This window comes from Aquila chrysaetos, chromosome 13, assembly GCF_900496995.4.
Source record: "Aquila chrysaetos chrysaetos chromosome 13, bAquChr1.4, whole genome shotgun sequence".
NCBI lineage: Eukaryota > Metazoa > Chordata > Aves > Accipitriformes > Accipitridae > Aquila > Aquila chrysaetos.
Genome location: NC_044016.1, coordinates 10,980,042 through 10,997,500, shown reverse-complemented (window position 1 = coordinate 10,997,500; position 17,459 = coordinate 10,980,042). Strand labels below are relative to the sequence as shown.

Sequence of the window (17,459 nt, the reverse complement as noted above, 5' to 3'; positions counted from 1 at the left end):
TGTTGGACTGTGTTACGAGGTACAGGACCAATGCATACCAGGTGTAAATCAGCCTAACTGCACTGAGGCTGGTAGAGCCCTGCTGATTTACACTAGCCCAAAGTTTGGCCTGTGACTTTTTCCTTGGCAGTGAAGCTAAGTTACATTGACAAAGCATGAGGCAAAGTGTGATTTCTTTCTAAATCAGTCTGATGTGGAGGCTTCAGCCTGAAACCCACCTAGCCTCCCCCTGAGCAGACCTCATTGTCTTTCCTCCTGGTGAATGTACAGTGTGATTCTTTGATTGACTGCTGCCACCTGATGCTAAGAAAATGCCCTGGGTTCATACTAGGGATTGTTGGTTCTATTAAAAGCAACGTAGATGGAGTTTATTTGTCACTGAAGCATTTTCTGCAGATGTTCCTACTTCAGAGATGTTCAGTCAGTTAGGTGTAAAGATGTGCGGAATAGGTCGCCATCACTTAGGGTCAGGGAAATGCCACCCCCAGACACATAATTAACATGGCTGACTGATTAATTGCCCACTGAAAAATATAACTACCCATCCATTTAAATATTTATTTTCAGCTCTGGACTTCACTAGTATTTTCTTTATTAAAAAAAAAACCCAAAACCAACCAAACAAAAAACACTGCAGTTACTCCTTCTAGAAAGGAAAGATGTTGGCCAATGTACTATCCTGTGGGGATTAATCACAGTGCTATTCACATTACAACATGCAAAGTAATGTGTGTAATCCAGTCTGACATGAAAAATTGCTAATAACATCCCAAAAGGAAAGAGCTATGAACGGCTCTAATGCCTGAGGAGTAGAGGAGATCTTTGGGAACTCAGCATTACAAGGTGGAGCATCCAAAAGAAGCTGAAATTTTGGGGCTTTTCAAAGCCCTTGCAGGGTTTCGTTCACTATTATGTTTGTGGGCTGCTCTCTGCAGCGTGTTGTACTGGGTTCAAAGGGGCCCAGCCCTGCAGATGTGAGTCAGGTACAATGAAGTCGGACCTTAAAAGCTAACTTCTAGTCTAAAAGAAGAGCCTGTGTGTCTTTATGGGGGTGGGAGGCCTGGAAGCTAGTGGCTTAGGGGTTTCACACTGCCTACTCCATGGAAAAGCAGCATCCCCTACCTGGAAAACTTTCATATGCACAGGTAGAAATTGAATGGCAAAGGCTCAACTTAAACCCCAGGTTGTCACTTCCATGCTTAAAGTTGTCATGGGTGTAACCATGTAGGGAGAGGTAGGACTTTTTGCATTTGGACTTTGTGCTTCTCATGTAAGTGTGCTTGTAATTGCCTCTCTCCCATCTCCAGCAACTTGGAAGGGAAGAAAGGCTTCTATCTAATGTTGGTCCTCTGGAGTGGACACCAAAATTGAAAGGTGTGAACTCTTTTTCCCAAGCACAAAGGCAAAATCCAACAGTTTTGCCCTCATGAGCTAACATCAGTGTGTACACCAAAAGGTTGGTTATCTACTACATTGCTTGCTTTCTAGTATCATGTAGTCAACAACTCTCTCCCCTTCGTTAGTGCCCAGCAATACCAGGGGTGATGAACAGCACATGAGCAGTTGTTTGAACTGCATGAACAGAAAAGTATCATTTTTTACAGCAATGCAAGAATGAGGCAAGTATGGTATCTTTTGTACACATATTACCAAGTGGCCAAACAGCAGAGTGGTTACGTGAAGTTTTAAGTTACTTCTTTGAGCTGGAATAAGTGAAACATAATAGTTATTTTCTTCCCTCACAATTATTGCTGGAATAGAACATCTGTAAAAATGTTTCTTTCTGTGCGGCCCTTTGAATGAAAAATTTCCATAGAAGGCAGCCTGTCTTTGGGAGCAGAGAAAAACGTGGGGGGGCCGGATTTCACTGTCAGAGGTAGACAGAGGACTTCTGCGGGCTGCGGAGCTTCTGGAAGCAGAGTTTGTCAGCTGGTGTCAGGGGGAGCTGATCTCATGTTTATCTGATGGCAAAACGTGCCTAGCAAACTGCTAGTGTTTCCCCAGCGGTGATAGGTGAGTGAGGCTCCAGAGCTCTAGCATATCAGGTTAAAAATGCACATTTCCAGACAAGTTTTCTGAAAGTGGTTTCTAAATGGAGAAGAACAAAAGCCTGAAGTAGAGGATAAGGTGCTGGCCCTGATCTGGCAATGTGACATGCATTCAGTAAATGAGTGAGATCTGCCCGGGTGTCTGTTGGCCACAGGAATAGTTGAAGTGGCCCCTACTGCAGGTCGGAGAACTCCTCATGCCGGAGTGGGCAAAGAATAGCAGTGAGGGAATACTTGCTATTATAAGCATGCTGGCTACTGGCCGGCCGTGTATTAGCAGTTCTAGAGCTGTGAAGCCATATTTCCGTAATAAAAATGGAAAATAATACCTTTATGGAGATGACCTCAACCTTGCAACTGACCTATGGTTCATTATAGTGATTGCTTTTGAATCATTTAAGGCAGAGGGTAAGAAGGTGGTGCTGGTGCCTGTTACAACTATTTAGGATTAATTACCAAAGTTTGGAAGTAACTGTGTTTCTTAACATTCACCCATTATTCAGGGGCATCTGAGAGTGGCATGCTCCTGCTATCTGGCTGTTTGGCTCACCTGTGAAGTGACAGTGACATTTAGAAAACTTGGATGAGTTTAACACATCCCAGCTCAGTAGTCACTTGGAGGACAATGCACTCAGTGAAGAGGTTGGGTTTTTATTTGTAAGCTTCTGAAAAAGGAGGGAAGACCATAATGTCTCCCGAGAAGGCCATCTTATGGGGGTCTTGTGCACAGCAGCCACAGAAGCAAGCCATCACTTGCTTGCTTGCTTTTAAGCTACAAACAACATTCAGAGATACGCTATTTCTTTGATAGCTTTCCGCACTGGTTGTGACCAAAGTTAAGCGCAGCGGTACAGAGGGCTTTCTTTGTGTTCATAACTTTCGTATTAGTCCCACACGGAGAGGAGAACGTAGCTGTAAATGCACGGGTAAAATACCAAGCAGAGATTTGTCTCCTTAAAGACAATTGTGTTTGTTTCCCCTCCTGCTAATTATATCCTATAAATCCCCCACTTTCCAAACTCAGACAGTAACATTTTGTTACCTACATTCTGTCAGTAGACTTTACAAAGATCTCTAACACATGTTATAAAAGTTATTGCTATAGTACTATATATAACAGCTTTGCATAAGAGAATAGAAGGCTGCCACATTTAGAAAATGCAGGTGCTATGTAAGCCCCTTTCTGAAAGAAAGAACTTAGCTCAGTTTCCTTTGAAGAACCAGAGACTTGAAATTGAAAACTGTATTAATGCCATTGTCTCCTTGTATCAGCAGGTTCCAGAGAGATTCCTGGAAGTGGCTCAGATCACGTTACGGGAGTTTTTCAATGCCATTATCGCAGGCAAAGATGTTGATCCTTCCTGGAAGAAGGCCATATACAAGGTCATCTGTAAGCTGGACAGTGAGGTCCCTGAGATTTTCAAATCCCCAAACTGCCTACAAGAGCTTCTTCATGAGTAGAGAGTTCAGCAGCTATTTATGAATGTATGAAAGTAGCAGTCCCCTTCTGATGCCCAAGTCATGTGTGTCTCTATTTTAATTTCATATATATGTGTATTGCATACATATATATGTATATGAAATTAGACTGTGATCCCTCCTGGATTTAAGTTTTCGTTCAGTTCCAAGGGGATGGTTATTTTACTTCAGCCTTCAGTTTACTTTTGCCCGAGACCCTTAACATTTGGAGAATCAACGGGGTTAATTTTCAGGGAGAAGAGTTTGGAAGTGTGTAAAAGCCTGTCTTAGCAAGTTAGGGCATTATGTTTAAAAATGCTTTGTCAGATTTATTGCTTGCTGCAAAGTGGCATTTTGTCTTAGTGAGACTAATGTCATGGCACAATACTACAGACAATGAAGTTTATATTATGTTTATACTGCTAAAGGTCTGAACTCTGTGGAGTCACTTCATAAGCTTCGAGCTTTTTTTTTTATTTTATATACTTTTTAACCAGTAACTAGATTTTGTTTCATACTTCAGAAACCTACAACACTGATTTTAGGTACTCACTCCAAGAAGTGATACCCAAAAAAGCAAACCCTATTCTTCATGCTTTCCTTACAGAAATGATAAATACCCTGCACCAGTAATCAACATGCCAGGTTGTTTCTCTAAATTGCAGCAAGGGACATTTGCACAAATCAACTACCGTTCTTGCAGGGTGAGGCCAGTAATTCATGCACAATATTGTATCAACCACACTAATTTTGGAATATGGTCAGCTTTATTAAAGCGGAAGCATTTCACTCTCCATAGAGTAAAAATGAAACCTTCAGCATCCTATATTGCCGTGTCTCGATCTTACTTTAAGTGGCACTAGTCCCTAAATTTATTCTTTTCTTAGTCCATTCTGCCCCCAAAATCACCTTTCCAGTATACAAAGTTTTCTGTCTGTATTCAACATCTGTCCTGAAAAGCACTTTTTGAATTATCTTAGATATAGTAGAAGAAAATGTCTTCACCTCACAGTGCTGAGGCAAAGGAAAAAAAAAAGACTTGTTTGTAGCTGTAAAATATAATTAGTGTTTTCCTAATCAGAAGAATAAAAATTACATTTTCATAAAAATCTAATTAAGCATATACAAAAATCGCAGTGTCCTCCTGGCTATGCAGGGTTCAGATAGCCAAATTGGATTTTTAAAATTACAGTAAGTGCAGCTTTAAAAAAAAAATCTATTTGAGTAATGCACTGCACTTGTCTTCTGAAGCTGGAGCTAGTCTTGACCAAAATCTGAGCTACAGTTTAAAGTCCATGATGGATCTGGGTTCACTTGAATGCTATACCATGATATGTCAGCAGACAGAAAGAAAGCTAGCTGCTAGTTCTCGTGCTTTCTTCAGTGGCTCTCCTTTTCTCATGTTTTCAGAAAGGTATTGTCTCCACAAGTTTGGGGGAAGGTTGAATATGCTATGGCACTCTGTATTTGTCATTTTCTCTGTCGTCTTTTGTACGGATGCAGTAAGAATTTATTGTTATCATCAATAGTATTTTCCCCTTCATAATTCAGTCTGAATCTAGAGGAAGTTCCTAATTAGCTGTGAATTATATTTAGACCATCAAGGATATTGGTATCTTATTTCTTTATTTTAAAATTACATTTTGACTTTGGAGAGTGAAAGTTTACCCATGTGACTAAAGAGCTGACCTGATCATTGCAATTTCACTTCATTTACAAATACTGCTGATAGACAGAAATGTATGAAAGCAATTATTGTTAGCAGAAAGCCTTAAAAACCTGCTGACTTCAAATTAAACAGCACAATCCTACGATTCCCTGTCATTCTTTTCAAGCAGTGGCAGTATCTTTGGAGTATAGGCAATGCAGACAATAGCATGGGATGAAGTGCCAACATTTTCACTATGCATTAAAAGCAAAACAAATCTTCTTGATCTTAGGCTCCCTGAGAGTACCTAATACTGTACGTATCCTTACAGTAGACAGGATGTGTCCTTTCCTTTCCTTTCTTTTCTTTTTTTCTTTTTTCTTTTTTCTGTGCATGATTTGGTAAACATTACACTTCATAAAGATGTAACTCCAATGAATTCCGAGTAAGAAAGGATGAAAATTGTGTTCATGCACTTTTTTGATTTATGGGAAGAAGTGGCATAAAATGCTCAAGTTTTAATACACTAAGTTCATAATTGGCATACCATCAGATACAAAATATAACACTGCATTGTCACCTTGGACATAAGAAAGCAAAGCCATACTTTAGTCATACTATGTGGACATACTACTAGCTACCATCTCAATCTGTGATTTTACCGTTGCTTTTATTATGTTTATTATTATTATTATTAATATTATTATTATTATTATTATTATTTGGCTGCAATGTGATTCACATAATCTAAATAAGTGAAATTGTGTACTCAACACTTGATGTTGTTGCATTTATTTATTTATTTATAAGTAGCATAATCTCAATAGTAAATGAGGCATAGGAATTAAGAGTAGAAATTTCATCTTAAAAGCAAAATAAAAAACTCCTTGGTCTGAAAAAGGAATAAAGGATAATTTGATCATTTCAGTTATGTGATTTTTTTCTGCATTTTATAGCCATATTGCCTTTGTGCCTCCCAATACACCTAAAATTATAAATACACAGCATAGCTCCTACTAAATTATAAGTGGAAAGCAGTTTCTTTCAAATGCTCTCAATATTATTTCACTAAAAATGGCTAAAAGGCAGGAGGCTACTTTTATTGTAATGAAAAGTTTACATAGGGAAAGAGTTTCAAAATCCATGTAGAAACCCCATGTTGCCACTCATTTACTGCTAATTCAGATTTATTTCTGCATATAAACTTGAGGTTATAGTCTGTGCCTAGACCTTAAATGCACCAGCGGAAGGATAAAAAAAATCCTTCAAAATACCAGTTTTTCCCCCACAAGTACAATTGTTCTTGTGCCTTCTGTGGCTTACAATTTTCATCTTTTAAACTTTATTTTTCAATTACTACAGCTGCAATAAACACTGATTTTTTTTTTTTTCCGGCTGTTTGACATAATGTTGATAGCTATGCATATTTTGTGTCTTTTTAAAAATTAAAAAAAAAAACAAAGCAGGAGAATACGTTTTTGAAGAAGAGAATTTTTAGAACAGTTTGATAACGCAAATTATTTTTTCTCAATTGTTTGAGCAGCATTCAAGTTTTGAAAATTCTTGTAGAAGCCAATTTTTTGTAACTGTGGTGCAAATCTTGTGTTTTCTTAGCCTGATGAAAAGTAGTATAGAAGCAATATTTCATACGTGACATGTGCATATACATATACATATGTAGTCACACACACAGAGACAAAATGTGTGGGTGTATGTATGTTTATATACACAGAAACACACACACATACAAAATATGCGTATGAAGTGAAAAGCTTACCTTTTTCCTATCTAGATTAAGAACCTATTTTAGACATTTGTTATGTTTTGTGAAAAGAATGTTCTATTTGAAACTACAAAACATTTAATTCTTACTGTATCTCTGGTTGTTTAATGGGAACGTTTCACATTTAATGGTAAACACGTGGAAGATGTTAGAATGTAGTAATTATTTAATGAAGTGTTCACCCATGTATTCCTGAGGTTTGCTTTGTGCCTCTGAGTATTATTTAATTAAAGTGTTTTAAGTTTGCAGAATCTTTGTTACTGTACCAGGTATGTGGGTGAACATTGAAAATCGAGGGGAACTTTTATAAAGCAATGTAAATATTCAACCTTACGGCTGTTCTTGCATAAAGACATAAGATTTTAATAACTACATTCTGAAAACATCTGTTGAATTTATAAGAAACACCACAGTAACTGTATAGATAGTTGAAAGCATTCTTGAAAATCCAGCTCTCTACTTTTAAAAGTTAAGTCTCTTTCATCAGATATCAAGGGAATGGGTAATACAGTTTCTGTAAAATTGCAGAATTTTTTTCTATGTATATGAAGTCAGTTAATAGAATAATGTTTTTTTCCACAGGTTAATATTAATTAAGAAATAAAGGTGAAGATTTTGTGGCTTTAAAGATAGGATTTTCACCAGCAGCATTGAAAGATTATACATATATATATATACAGAAATATATATATATATTAAAAATGGAAAGTGGTTTACAAAACCCCCAAAATGAGCACTGTACATGAGAAGTGAAAGCAAAAACTATATTTGCCATGTGTATTATATAGCAATCATTGGTGTTAATAGTGCAAATGTTTCCTTCTGGTACCAACTATGTGTTTGAAAATTCCAATACGCATTGTTTTCAAAAAGCTCCCCTTAAGGAATGTAACTGGTTTATATGAGTAAGCAGTTACTGTATTGCACTTAAATGTTCTGTTGAAGGAAATGCAATTTTGTTTTCTGTAGAACTGTTGGTTGTAAACCATCTATAAACTGAAGCTAAAAATGCTCATATTTAGAGCTGGGATGAAAACTGGTATTTAACCTTTGTATCTTCTTAGGAATATCCTTTTTAGTGTATGAAAGGTGGTGGCACTATGACTTTATTTAGACTTTTCATCTGAGCCACAGTCACCTCTCTCCCAAAGCAGCCACCTTCCGAATGCACAAATATACTGGGATATGTAGAAACAAATCTAGAAGAAACAGTGAGCTTACATTTTTCTCTAAAATTCATCCTTTCTGCATTAATTGTACCACTCAAGTGAGATATTAGACAAACACAATAACCATCTCATTACCATATAACGTGAAAGAGTCAGAAACTAAAAAAGAAGGAAAAAAAAAAGCCTCTTTAGGTTGGTTTTAATGCTGCCCAGAAGAGTCAAAGGTTAAGGTTTAAACTGATATTGTCCCAGCCATTACTCATATGTATATAGTTACAAAAGTGACAAAACACTGCCTTTATATTATTTAGCAATATGTTGTAAATAGCATTATTAAGCTCTTTTTTTGTAATAAAGACCCTTTAATTTGAAGATAGTACAATAACTGAACTGATAAAGTCAATTTTTGATTTTTTTTTTATTTTATTTTTTAGCTAGAGGCAATTTCAACTGTGGATTTTTTTTTGTTGTTGTCTATTGTTCTGAAGACTTTGCATAATTTATTGGTTTAATTTATCCTAATTTATTTGATGAAGGTGTACAATTTTGTATTACCAAGGATGTACTGTAATATTAATTGATGACAAGATAAAACAATAAGACTCCCCTGTCCGTTTGGAAAAAAAGGTGCAGTAGACAATTGATTGAAAAAAGTTACAATTCTAGCTTGGCAGCTACTAAATTTAAGATAAACACAGGAAAAATGTTTGGGGGGGGTGGATTTTATTTTGTGTGTTTAAAGCTTTTGTATACTCTCCAGACTTTTACCTTTTTGCTTTGTACCACTTAAAGGATACAGTAGTTCAATTGCCTTGTGTGCCTTCCATCTTCTCTAAACTGAATGTATGTGCAGTATATATGCAAGCTTGTGCAAAATAAAATATAAATTACAAGCTCATTGCCATTGTTTATATTTATTTCCAAAAGTTTATGTTGCCCCATGTCAAGAGGTGAACCACTAAACCTCTCTGCTGCATCCAGGCTGTGCCTAACAGTGTAGTCCTCTGAAGGTTTTCTTTTCCCCTTAGTTCGAATTATTTATTAATGAAACTGCCAGCCCTCTTGCAAAATGGATATAATGATTTATCTAATCCGGTGTCCTACCTCCAGTGCCGGTTAAGATAATGAATGTTATTTTGCAATAGTCTATCAGACAAGGAATAACTCCCTGCAATAGACATGTTATGTCTGAGGCATAGACAGCCCTTTAATTTAAATGTAGCCAACATGAGCTAGAAAGTACTTTTTTTTATGATGTTTGATCATTTCCTGGATATACCTGCCATGCTGGTGTCCTGCAACAGGGAGTTCCACAAGTCAGGTGAATGTAGAAAAATGCTTGTTTTGATGTGGTTCACATTTGTTCCTGTTATCAATTTGCCCTTGTCAATGGTAGTGTCCAGATACCATTCTGTATTTTTTTTATTACAATCTATCACTCTTTCTTGGATCACTTCCTTTTCAAGCTGTATAATCATTAGCATTATATATAACTAATCTGTTCTTACACATTTCCTCAAAATGCAAGTCTCATTTGTTCATAGTTTTTCTCTAGTTCTTTGCTATTTCTGCTGTTTCATGTGTATCTTAGAATTTTGAGGTTGAGTGAACCTTTGATTTACATTATTGTCTGAATTTCAGATATGAATGGTCTCTTTTTTGGCTTGGAATTGGTGCACATGGCTGTAAGATGCTAGCTTGCTTGGATCACAAAATCATGCAAGAATTTTCTGGTTTTGAAGAAGGAGCATGTTAAAAATAGGTTTTCATCTGAGGTCATTTATTTTCAGAATCTTCCCTAATTCACCCTCAAGACACTGTAGAGCTGAGCTGCAGCCTGAATCCAGCTTTAGCTACACAGTAACAACCAAATAAATACTTCGTATCTGCAACAGCAATTAAAACTCCATGTCTTTTTATACAACTGGAGTTGCATTTGCTGGGCCACACCAATGCCAGGTGTAAAGGCAGTCTGTGGAAGGTCATGAAGTTGCATCTACGTAACTAATAGTCATTTAGGTGTAAGATAGTCTCTGTTTTTACTGCAAACAAATTGCCTCTCCTAGTTCATGCTATCGACATTACCAAACCAACATACTAGAAGCATTTTCAGGTCAAAATACCTGACATTCAGGTCCTTTCTTAAGAAACTGGCTGCCCCACAGCACTTACTAATTGTCCATGTATTCAGGAGGTTGCTAAGACCATGGCATGGTGAGCAGGGCAGACTGCAGTGTCTGAAATGAGGAGCACGTCAAGGTCCCTGGCTCATCCGCTCCAGAAAGCCTCCAGCCTTGAGGAGGTCCTCTGCCAACCTTGGTTCAGAGCAAGCACAGGCATCCCAGGAGGGAGCTGCTGGGAAACCATGAAAACACTTTCCTTGTCAGAGGGAAGCCAAAGAAAGGGCGAGCAGGCTAAAACCAGGCAGCTGGTTAAGCACATCCTAGCAAAGGCTTACAGAGGCAGCTACAGATTATATTGGAGGGCTCATTTTTGTGTTAGCTATCAAGACTTAACCAGATGAAGGAAAGGGAGATCACACTTAGGTGCCCAGTTAATGGACCAAAGGATACGAGCTGCATGGGTAATTGCTAGCTCACTCTGTCCCCTGATCAGTTTTTCTCTCAAATATACTAGTTCTATGAAATACAAGGCACTATTTGCCATTTTACCCTGCAGTGGAAAGCACACAGATATCTAAATAAGAAGTCTGAGCTATTGGCATCTCAGAATACTGCAGGAGTTCAGAGCTAGACTGGAACTTGGCAAAGTAGTCCCTGTCATTGCAAAGGGCCAAATCAACTTTCCCAGGCTTCAAGCACCCTGAAATGATCCAAATTCTGCATATCTGGCCATCTGTGCTTAGAAATCCTCAGTTCCCCTAATACCTGGAAATTTTACAATAAGGAAGATATTACGTTCTAGCTTAGAAATGATAAGGAAGACAGGAATCATCCCTGACTAAGGCAAATAAAGCCATTTTATGTCACTGAGACCACCACTAGGAACTGGGGTCTGTTACACGTCGCATTACTGAGAAGCCGAATGTGGAAGACTGCATTTTGTGCTTTGAGAGCCTTAAAGAGTTAATCGCTCTCATTTTCTTGGTCTGTACCCTTATTTATGCCCAGTCGAGGTTGTGCCAACACAATTTCTATGGAGATGATCCCTTCTGATCCAGTCTTCCCTCTTTGTTAGGAGGGAAAGGGAACTGATGGGTGAGTTGCAGTATACGACTGACTGCATTTAGGAAATAAGGGCAAACAAGTCCGTCACTCTTTGCAATGGGTTACAGTGTTTCTCCAAACAGACTAATCTGATTCAGTTTTAAAATATGGCATGACATTTATTTTAAGAACACAATACAGAAAATAAATTAAAACTTTGCTAAAGCTTATTGTTGAATGGGGGGGATGGAGGGTTCCCGTGGTGGTGGCAGAACTGCTAGATAAAAAGGGGTGGGGGGTGGGAGGCTTGTTTCCCTGCATGGTCCAAGTCTCTGACCCTCCGGGTGCATTGCAAGGCCTGCCTGTTTTCCCAGCTTTTCAGCAGGCAGGGGCATTTGGACAGGCTGCCTATTAAAACCTGATCAATTGGTGGGTGCAGAAAATCCATCATGTGCTACAATGCTCATTTTTGTGTACAGCTTATTAGTATCACTAACATACTTGTACCTCAAAGAGGGGAAAGTGGTATTTTATTTACATATTAAATTTTTTTTAGACACTCAAATGAATTTATGTTGGCTTAGGTTAGCCTGGGTCTTTCCAAAGCTGCAGAGCAGAGTGAGACACCGACTCTCATGCAGAGAAAGGACCCCCCCACCTCACTCTGCCCAGAGTCTGGGAGGATGTGCTTGCATTTGCATGAATAAATCCTAGGCGAGTGAATAGTTGTACTTTCCCGTTTATTTGGGAATCAGTGTGAAAAAACAAACAAACAAACAAGCTATTTGCTTCACAACAAAACACATGAAAATGAACTGCTGTTAGCGCTCAAAGGCAGTTAATTGCATGCACAGTTTAATTTTATTCTTTAAAATTAGACTTAAGGTTGAGTCTCTAGCTAGGCAAAGGAAAGAAAAACAAAAAGAGAAAGATGGCATAGATAGCTAAAGAAATACTACCAGCTCCAATGTAAATATGTTTGCAGTTTGCAAGAGACCTGCCAGTCAAGCAGCTGTGGGAGGTAACAGGGGAGAACGCATGAGAGGAAAAAGTCTTGTGGCAACAGTGGCCAGTTTCATTATGGCCACTGCCAGACTGTGAAACAACTCTGGGGGCTTGAAATCCTATTGCCTATTAAAACTGGGCATGACAGCTCTTTTTTATGCTTCACCAACCAGAGATGGAACTGTGTCCTAGGGGAAATAAGGAAAAATATTTATTACAAGTGTTTAACACCTTTTAGTACAAAACAACCCTAATATGCAGCACTCAAGGATAATTCATGCCAGCACATGTAAAACCAAGGGGAATCGCTTATCAGCTCAATAATTTGGTCAGAGCTTTTAAAGGAAGAGATGATGCTCCAGTCAAAACCGTGAGCCCAGATTTCTCTGAAGTGGAGGCACTTTAGATTTTTTTTTTATATTATTTTTACAATTTCTCAGTAATCGACATGAGGCTCAGACAACACACCCATCCCGGGGACTGCATGGCTGCCTGACTTGGGCTGAAGATCAGCCGTTCAGACTGGAGACCTACCTCCCCTCACGCACAGCAATAGTTGTTGGCGTATTTAAGAAAGCTGCAGAACAGTTAGGGGTGGATCTTGAATAGCCGATAAGGCTGAGGTTTAAACTACTTTAAAGGCTTATTTGAAAAGCATGTCCCCTGAGGTCACCTTAGATTGCAAAAAGCCTGAAAGTATAAGGATGCTTGGGTCAAGACATGTATTTCAAATCTTTCCTAATAAAATGTGTGTGTTTAGAAGCAGCAAAATATAAAATGAAATTCACCGCTTTCTTACATGAACCTACGCATTACAACTTCCCAGCTTTTGGTGAAACCTAGAGCTCAGGCAGAGAGCTCCACCGCACATTGGATGCCAGAGGGAAAAACCTTGAGCACTTTCAAAAGGCTGAGCTTAAAGCTTTTCACACCACCGGCTGCATGTCCCCATTTTATATACAGTGAAACAGAGACGCGGATGGCGGCACCTCCTCCCCAGGACCCCCCACCTGCCCACTGCAGAGCCAGGAACAGTGCCTGGTCCTCCAGCCCCCGCCTGGGCGCCAGGCTGCTGCTAGCCCTCTGCGTTACTCATTAACACTCACCGTTACTCGTTAACAGCCCGAGCAAGGGCTTCCTGCGCAGCTCTCGCAAAGCCCCCCCGTTTATATTGCACAACTGACACACTGCTGCCGTTCCCGTTTTATTTTCCAGCCGAAACCTTGCTTTCTGGCATCCTTTCGCATCCTTGTGAGCGACCGGAGCCGATATTTTAAAATATTGTTTACCCAGCCATTTACTTTCGCAGAACCTGGGGGGAGCCACAGAGAAATTGGAAAAGCCCAACCGTGGTGAGGATTTCCCCTGCCCGCGAGCCAGCTTGCTCTCTCCTCAGTGCTGGTGCACACCATTGGGAAGGGCCTGCTGCTTAAAGGGTGTTTCTGCCCTTCCAGAAATTTCCAGAGTACTCAGCAGACCTTCACTGGGGCCATGGCTGGCTGCAGCACAGGGAGGTGCAGGGCAGCCATCCCAGCTGCTGGCAGGGGCCGCGCTGGGAAAAGAGCAGGTCGAGGGGTGCCGCGGTGGGGCAAGGGGGGAAACCTTGCGCAAACCCCGTGCAAAGGGCTGGGAGGATGGGCACTGCCCGAGGCCACGTAAGCTGCTCCTTACTCTGGGCAAAGGTACTGGGGTCCGCAGCCCGTGGGCCAAGCCGGGCCTTGGGGGGTGCTGGAGGACGGCAGTGGCGGCAAGGGTTTGGACCCCTCACCGCAGCCAGAAACTTTGTCAGCAGTGGGGTGAAGCCAGTGCCCAGCAGCAGGCACCCCTGTCCTTCACGCAGCTCCCTCCCGGTATTTCCAAATTTCAGCACCATTCTCATGTCTCCTCGGAGGAGGGAAGTGGAAGGGGGGTGACTGTGGTTTTTGACGTAAACATGGCAGCAGCCCCAGCAAATAGGCACGTATGTCATCCTCAGCGAAAGACCTGTACAACTGCCCTGTGATTCTGGATATAGTCTTATATCACTTGCAAAATCCAGGGTTTGTTCAAAATGTGGTACTCTTCTTTTTTTTTTAGAGGTAGTATCAGTAATATATAATAATTATTATTGTTATTATTCACCTTAAGGAACTTTGTTCTTCTGTAAATATAAATGAAGTGTATTTATCCTTAATCTGATTTCAAATGACCTGAAAATAGAATCAAAAAAGTGCAAGATAGCTATACAACAGGGGAGAAAAGGGCAGGAGGGTGGGGGGCAGTGAGGGTGTTGACTGCAAAAGAAAGAAAATTATCCCAATTCTAGCACTGCTGGAAAAACGTGAAAGTTATTGCCGCACAAAGAACCTCTTGAACTGCTCTGCCTTCCAAAATTTCTACTGCACTCTCTGCAGTTACTTGTGTATGGCAGAAGCAGCATCTTTGTATTATATGAACAGTCTGCTTCATAATCAAATACCATCTGTCGCTACATCTGAACTTGTTTTCAACATCTGTGCGTTCTGGTCTTAACAAAGCTTTAAAAACTAATTCAAAAACTTTCACAGATCACTGACTAAATATGTACATTTACCATCTTTCATATTGGTTTAAAATATTTCTTCTATAGCTGCATCCCCTTGGCTGGGAATAGTTAAGATGTATACACTGAGTTGCTTTATTAAGCTTATTTTCTAATGGCCTTGGGTAGCCAAGTGCAAAAGAGGGACACTTGCTCAGGCACCGAGAGGACCCATCATATTCTTTCTTGGTGCCAATACAGTCCCTTTCTGCCAATGAGAAACCTGAAAGTTGATCAGCTACCATACCCCAATTACTCAAAATGACACTACAGATAAAACTGCAACCAAGGGGAGAATCAACTGTATGGCTTATATGCTGCTAAAGTGTGTCTGAACAAATGGTGAAGTAAAATCATGAGAGCCCTCAGGAGGATAAGTACGTTGTTACTTTGCACATGCTTCAGAAATGTGAAGTACATCTTTACAGAACTTTTGGCCAACCCCCTGGCAGATGTTGACCAGTTTTGCTTATGTATACATCAGTTGCAGAACACTAAAACAGAGATTGGAAATTTTAATTTAGTCAAGGCAGTTGGGCTAAAATGATGGCTTTTGTTGAAACCATTAAATAGAGCTGCCTAATGAAGTACAGTACAGCACTGGCAAACCGAGCCCTGATGAGATGCAGCAGCTTCCAAACTGCAGCCCTGCAAAGGGGAAGAAGGAAGCTTGCAAGTCTTTAACTAAAGTGGAATGGCGACAGCCCTTGTAAAGCTGCATTTGATTTTGTGTTTGAGGGCAGACGCACTTGTACATTATCGCCCTGACATTTTAACCATTAGTTGGAAATGTGCCGTTGCAGTTCCTGCCATATATTTCTCAATCCTATTTGTTAGAAAGTGAGCTAATAGACATTGTGATGAAGTGATCATAAATTCACTTTCAAAGGGCATTTGGGTTCAGAGCCTAAAGATTGAATATGGCAAATTCTTAGGCACAGGGAAGAAGGTGGGGGCCAGGAGGGTCATTCTCACTGATGGGTTCAGTGATTGATTCCACTACAGAACTATATTTGCCCTTTACTTGGCTGTTTAACACAGAATAGCTATAATAGGTTCCCGATCCATTATTCCTCTTCCTCCTAGGGTCACTATGAAGTTGAAAGAAAATATAACCTTGGCTGTGATAAAATAAACTTTAACATTATCAGGTGTTTGGAAATTGGAAGGTGTCTGATTGCTTTATATAGGATACACACAAACACACACACACACACACACACACACACACACACACAGGGTTATAATATAATCCTCCGTGCCGCCTCTGACAAATGGTTATTACTATTCAGTATTGGTTTTTTGCTCATGCAATAATATGGTGTCATGCAAGTCCACACAGCCTTGAAATTCTTCTTATTACACATAACCTTCCAAAAATCACATGCAGTATGCTGCTTTTTTGATGGTGATTAGCAGCGTTTTTTTAAAGATAGGTGGCTTAGAACAGAATTTGCTTTGAAAGAGCAAAAAATTATCTGAAATGCAAGATGAAAATGAGTGGTTTAGCACAAGGCGGCCCCAAAATATTTTCAATAATTAGAAAAGACTTATGTTCCATTTCACTGTTTTATGTGTTATATAGTATAGAGCAAGTGCCACTGTAGTTAAGTGTTTGTCAGCATTTCCCTTGTAAATCCTGGTTTTCCAGAGGGTTGCTATAACTTGCCAATTTCAAATCACACTGGGCTAACACTCACTATACACATTGTCAGCCCAGATGCAAATTTCTGTTGTTGTTATTACCAAAAATGAAATGAAGTGAAGCTGCTGGTTTTTAGTTCACGGCAAAAGATAATGGTTTGGAGGTGGGAGGGGGTGTGCTTTTTTTTTTTCCTGTTGCTCCTAGTTGGGGTTTTGTTGTTGCAATGGTCTGATTCAAATGGGTTTGTTCTGAAAGGGATGTGAAAGGAAGTTAGGGTATGGATATTTTTATACACGCCAAAATATAAGCAACACATAGAGGGCTCAGGGAGAGAAGAGGGCAGCGTTCTGATCCGGTACAACTTACTCATGGTCAGGAACATGGTATTTGGGGGTACACCTACTGACCTCCATCCTAAGCTTTGGTTCTACATTGTAAAGACGCTAATAAAGGTCCATTCAGTAGTGGAACTCTGCAAGAAAACACAAAATTGGTTGACTCAGCTGGAGTAACCCCTGCAAGCACAGAAGGAAACCCGAGCCTCCTCCCTCCAGCCTTTGGAACCAACCTTTTGGGTTCCTGCAGAACCCCAGAGACTCCACTGGCTGAACCATGAAAAAGGAGCCAAACCTCCCCCTTCAACATCCCCAAAACCTGCACCATCCCACAACGGGCACAGGAGAGCACAGGACTTTGGGGCTGCAGTCCCAAACATCCTCTGCTTGACAACAGAAGGAGGGGTGTCTCCTCCTGCCAGTCCATGCTGGCCCCAGCAGGACTCAGGCCCAGGGCCGAAGCAGGACAAGGAGGAGGAGGAGAGGGAGGTTCAGCAAGCACCACAGACTGGGGCAGAGAGCTCAGCAGGCTGAGCACAAAGAGCTGCTCTCCTCCATGGATAGAGAGATGGGGCCACACAGGTGAGGAATGCTCACTAAATTGACAGGACTTTCTCTATTTGTTTTTCCCTTCACTTCTA

The 17,459-nt window shown here is 40.2% G+C and overlaps 1 protein-coding gene across 7 annotated transcripts in view; it reads left to right on the top strand.

Annotated features, from left to right (window-relative positions):
- PROX1 (prospero homeobox 1) overlaps window positions 1-9,004 on the top strand; it is a 49,908-nt gene extending 40,904 nt beyond the window's left edge. For 6 of the 7 annotated variants that reach the window (XM_030035172.2, XM_030035171.2, XM_030035175.1 and 3 more), the window contains one exon: window positions 3,321-9,004. In XM_030035172.2, coding sequence (XP_029891032.1) covers window positions 3,321-3,509 — 189 coding nt within the window. In that variant the 3' untranslated portion in view covers window positions 3,510-9,004. The remainder of the gene's footprint in view (window positions 1-3,320) is intronic. The other variant, XM_030035178.2, reaches the window with a different exon arrangement.
- Window positions 9,005-17,459: the final 8,455 nt, after the last annotated feature.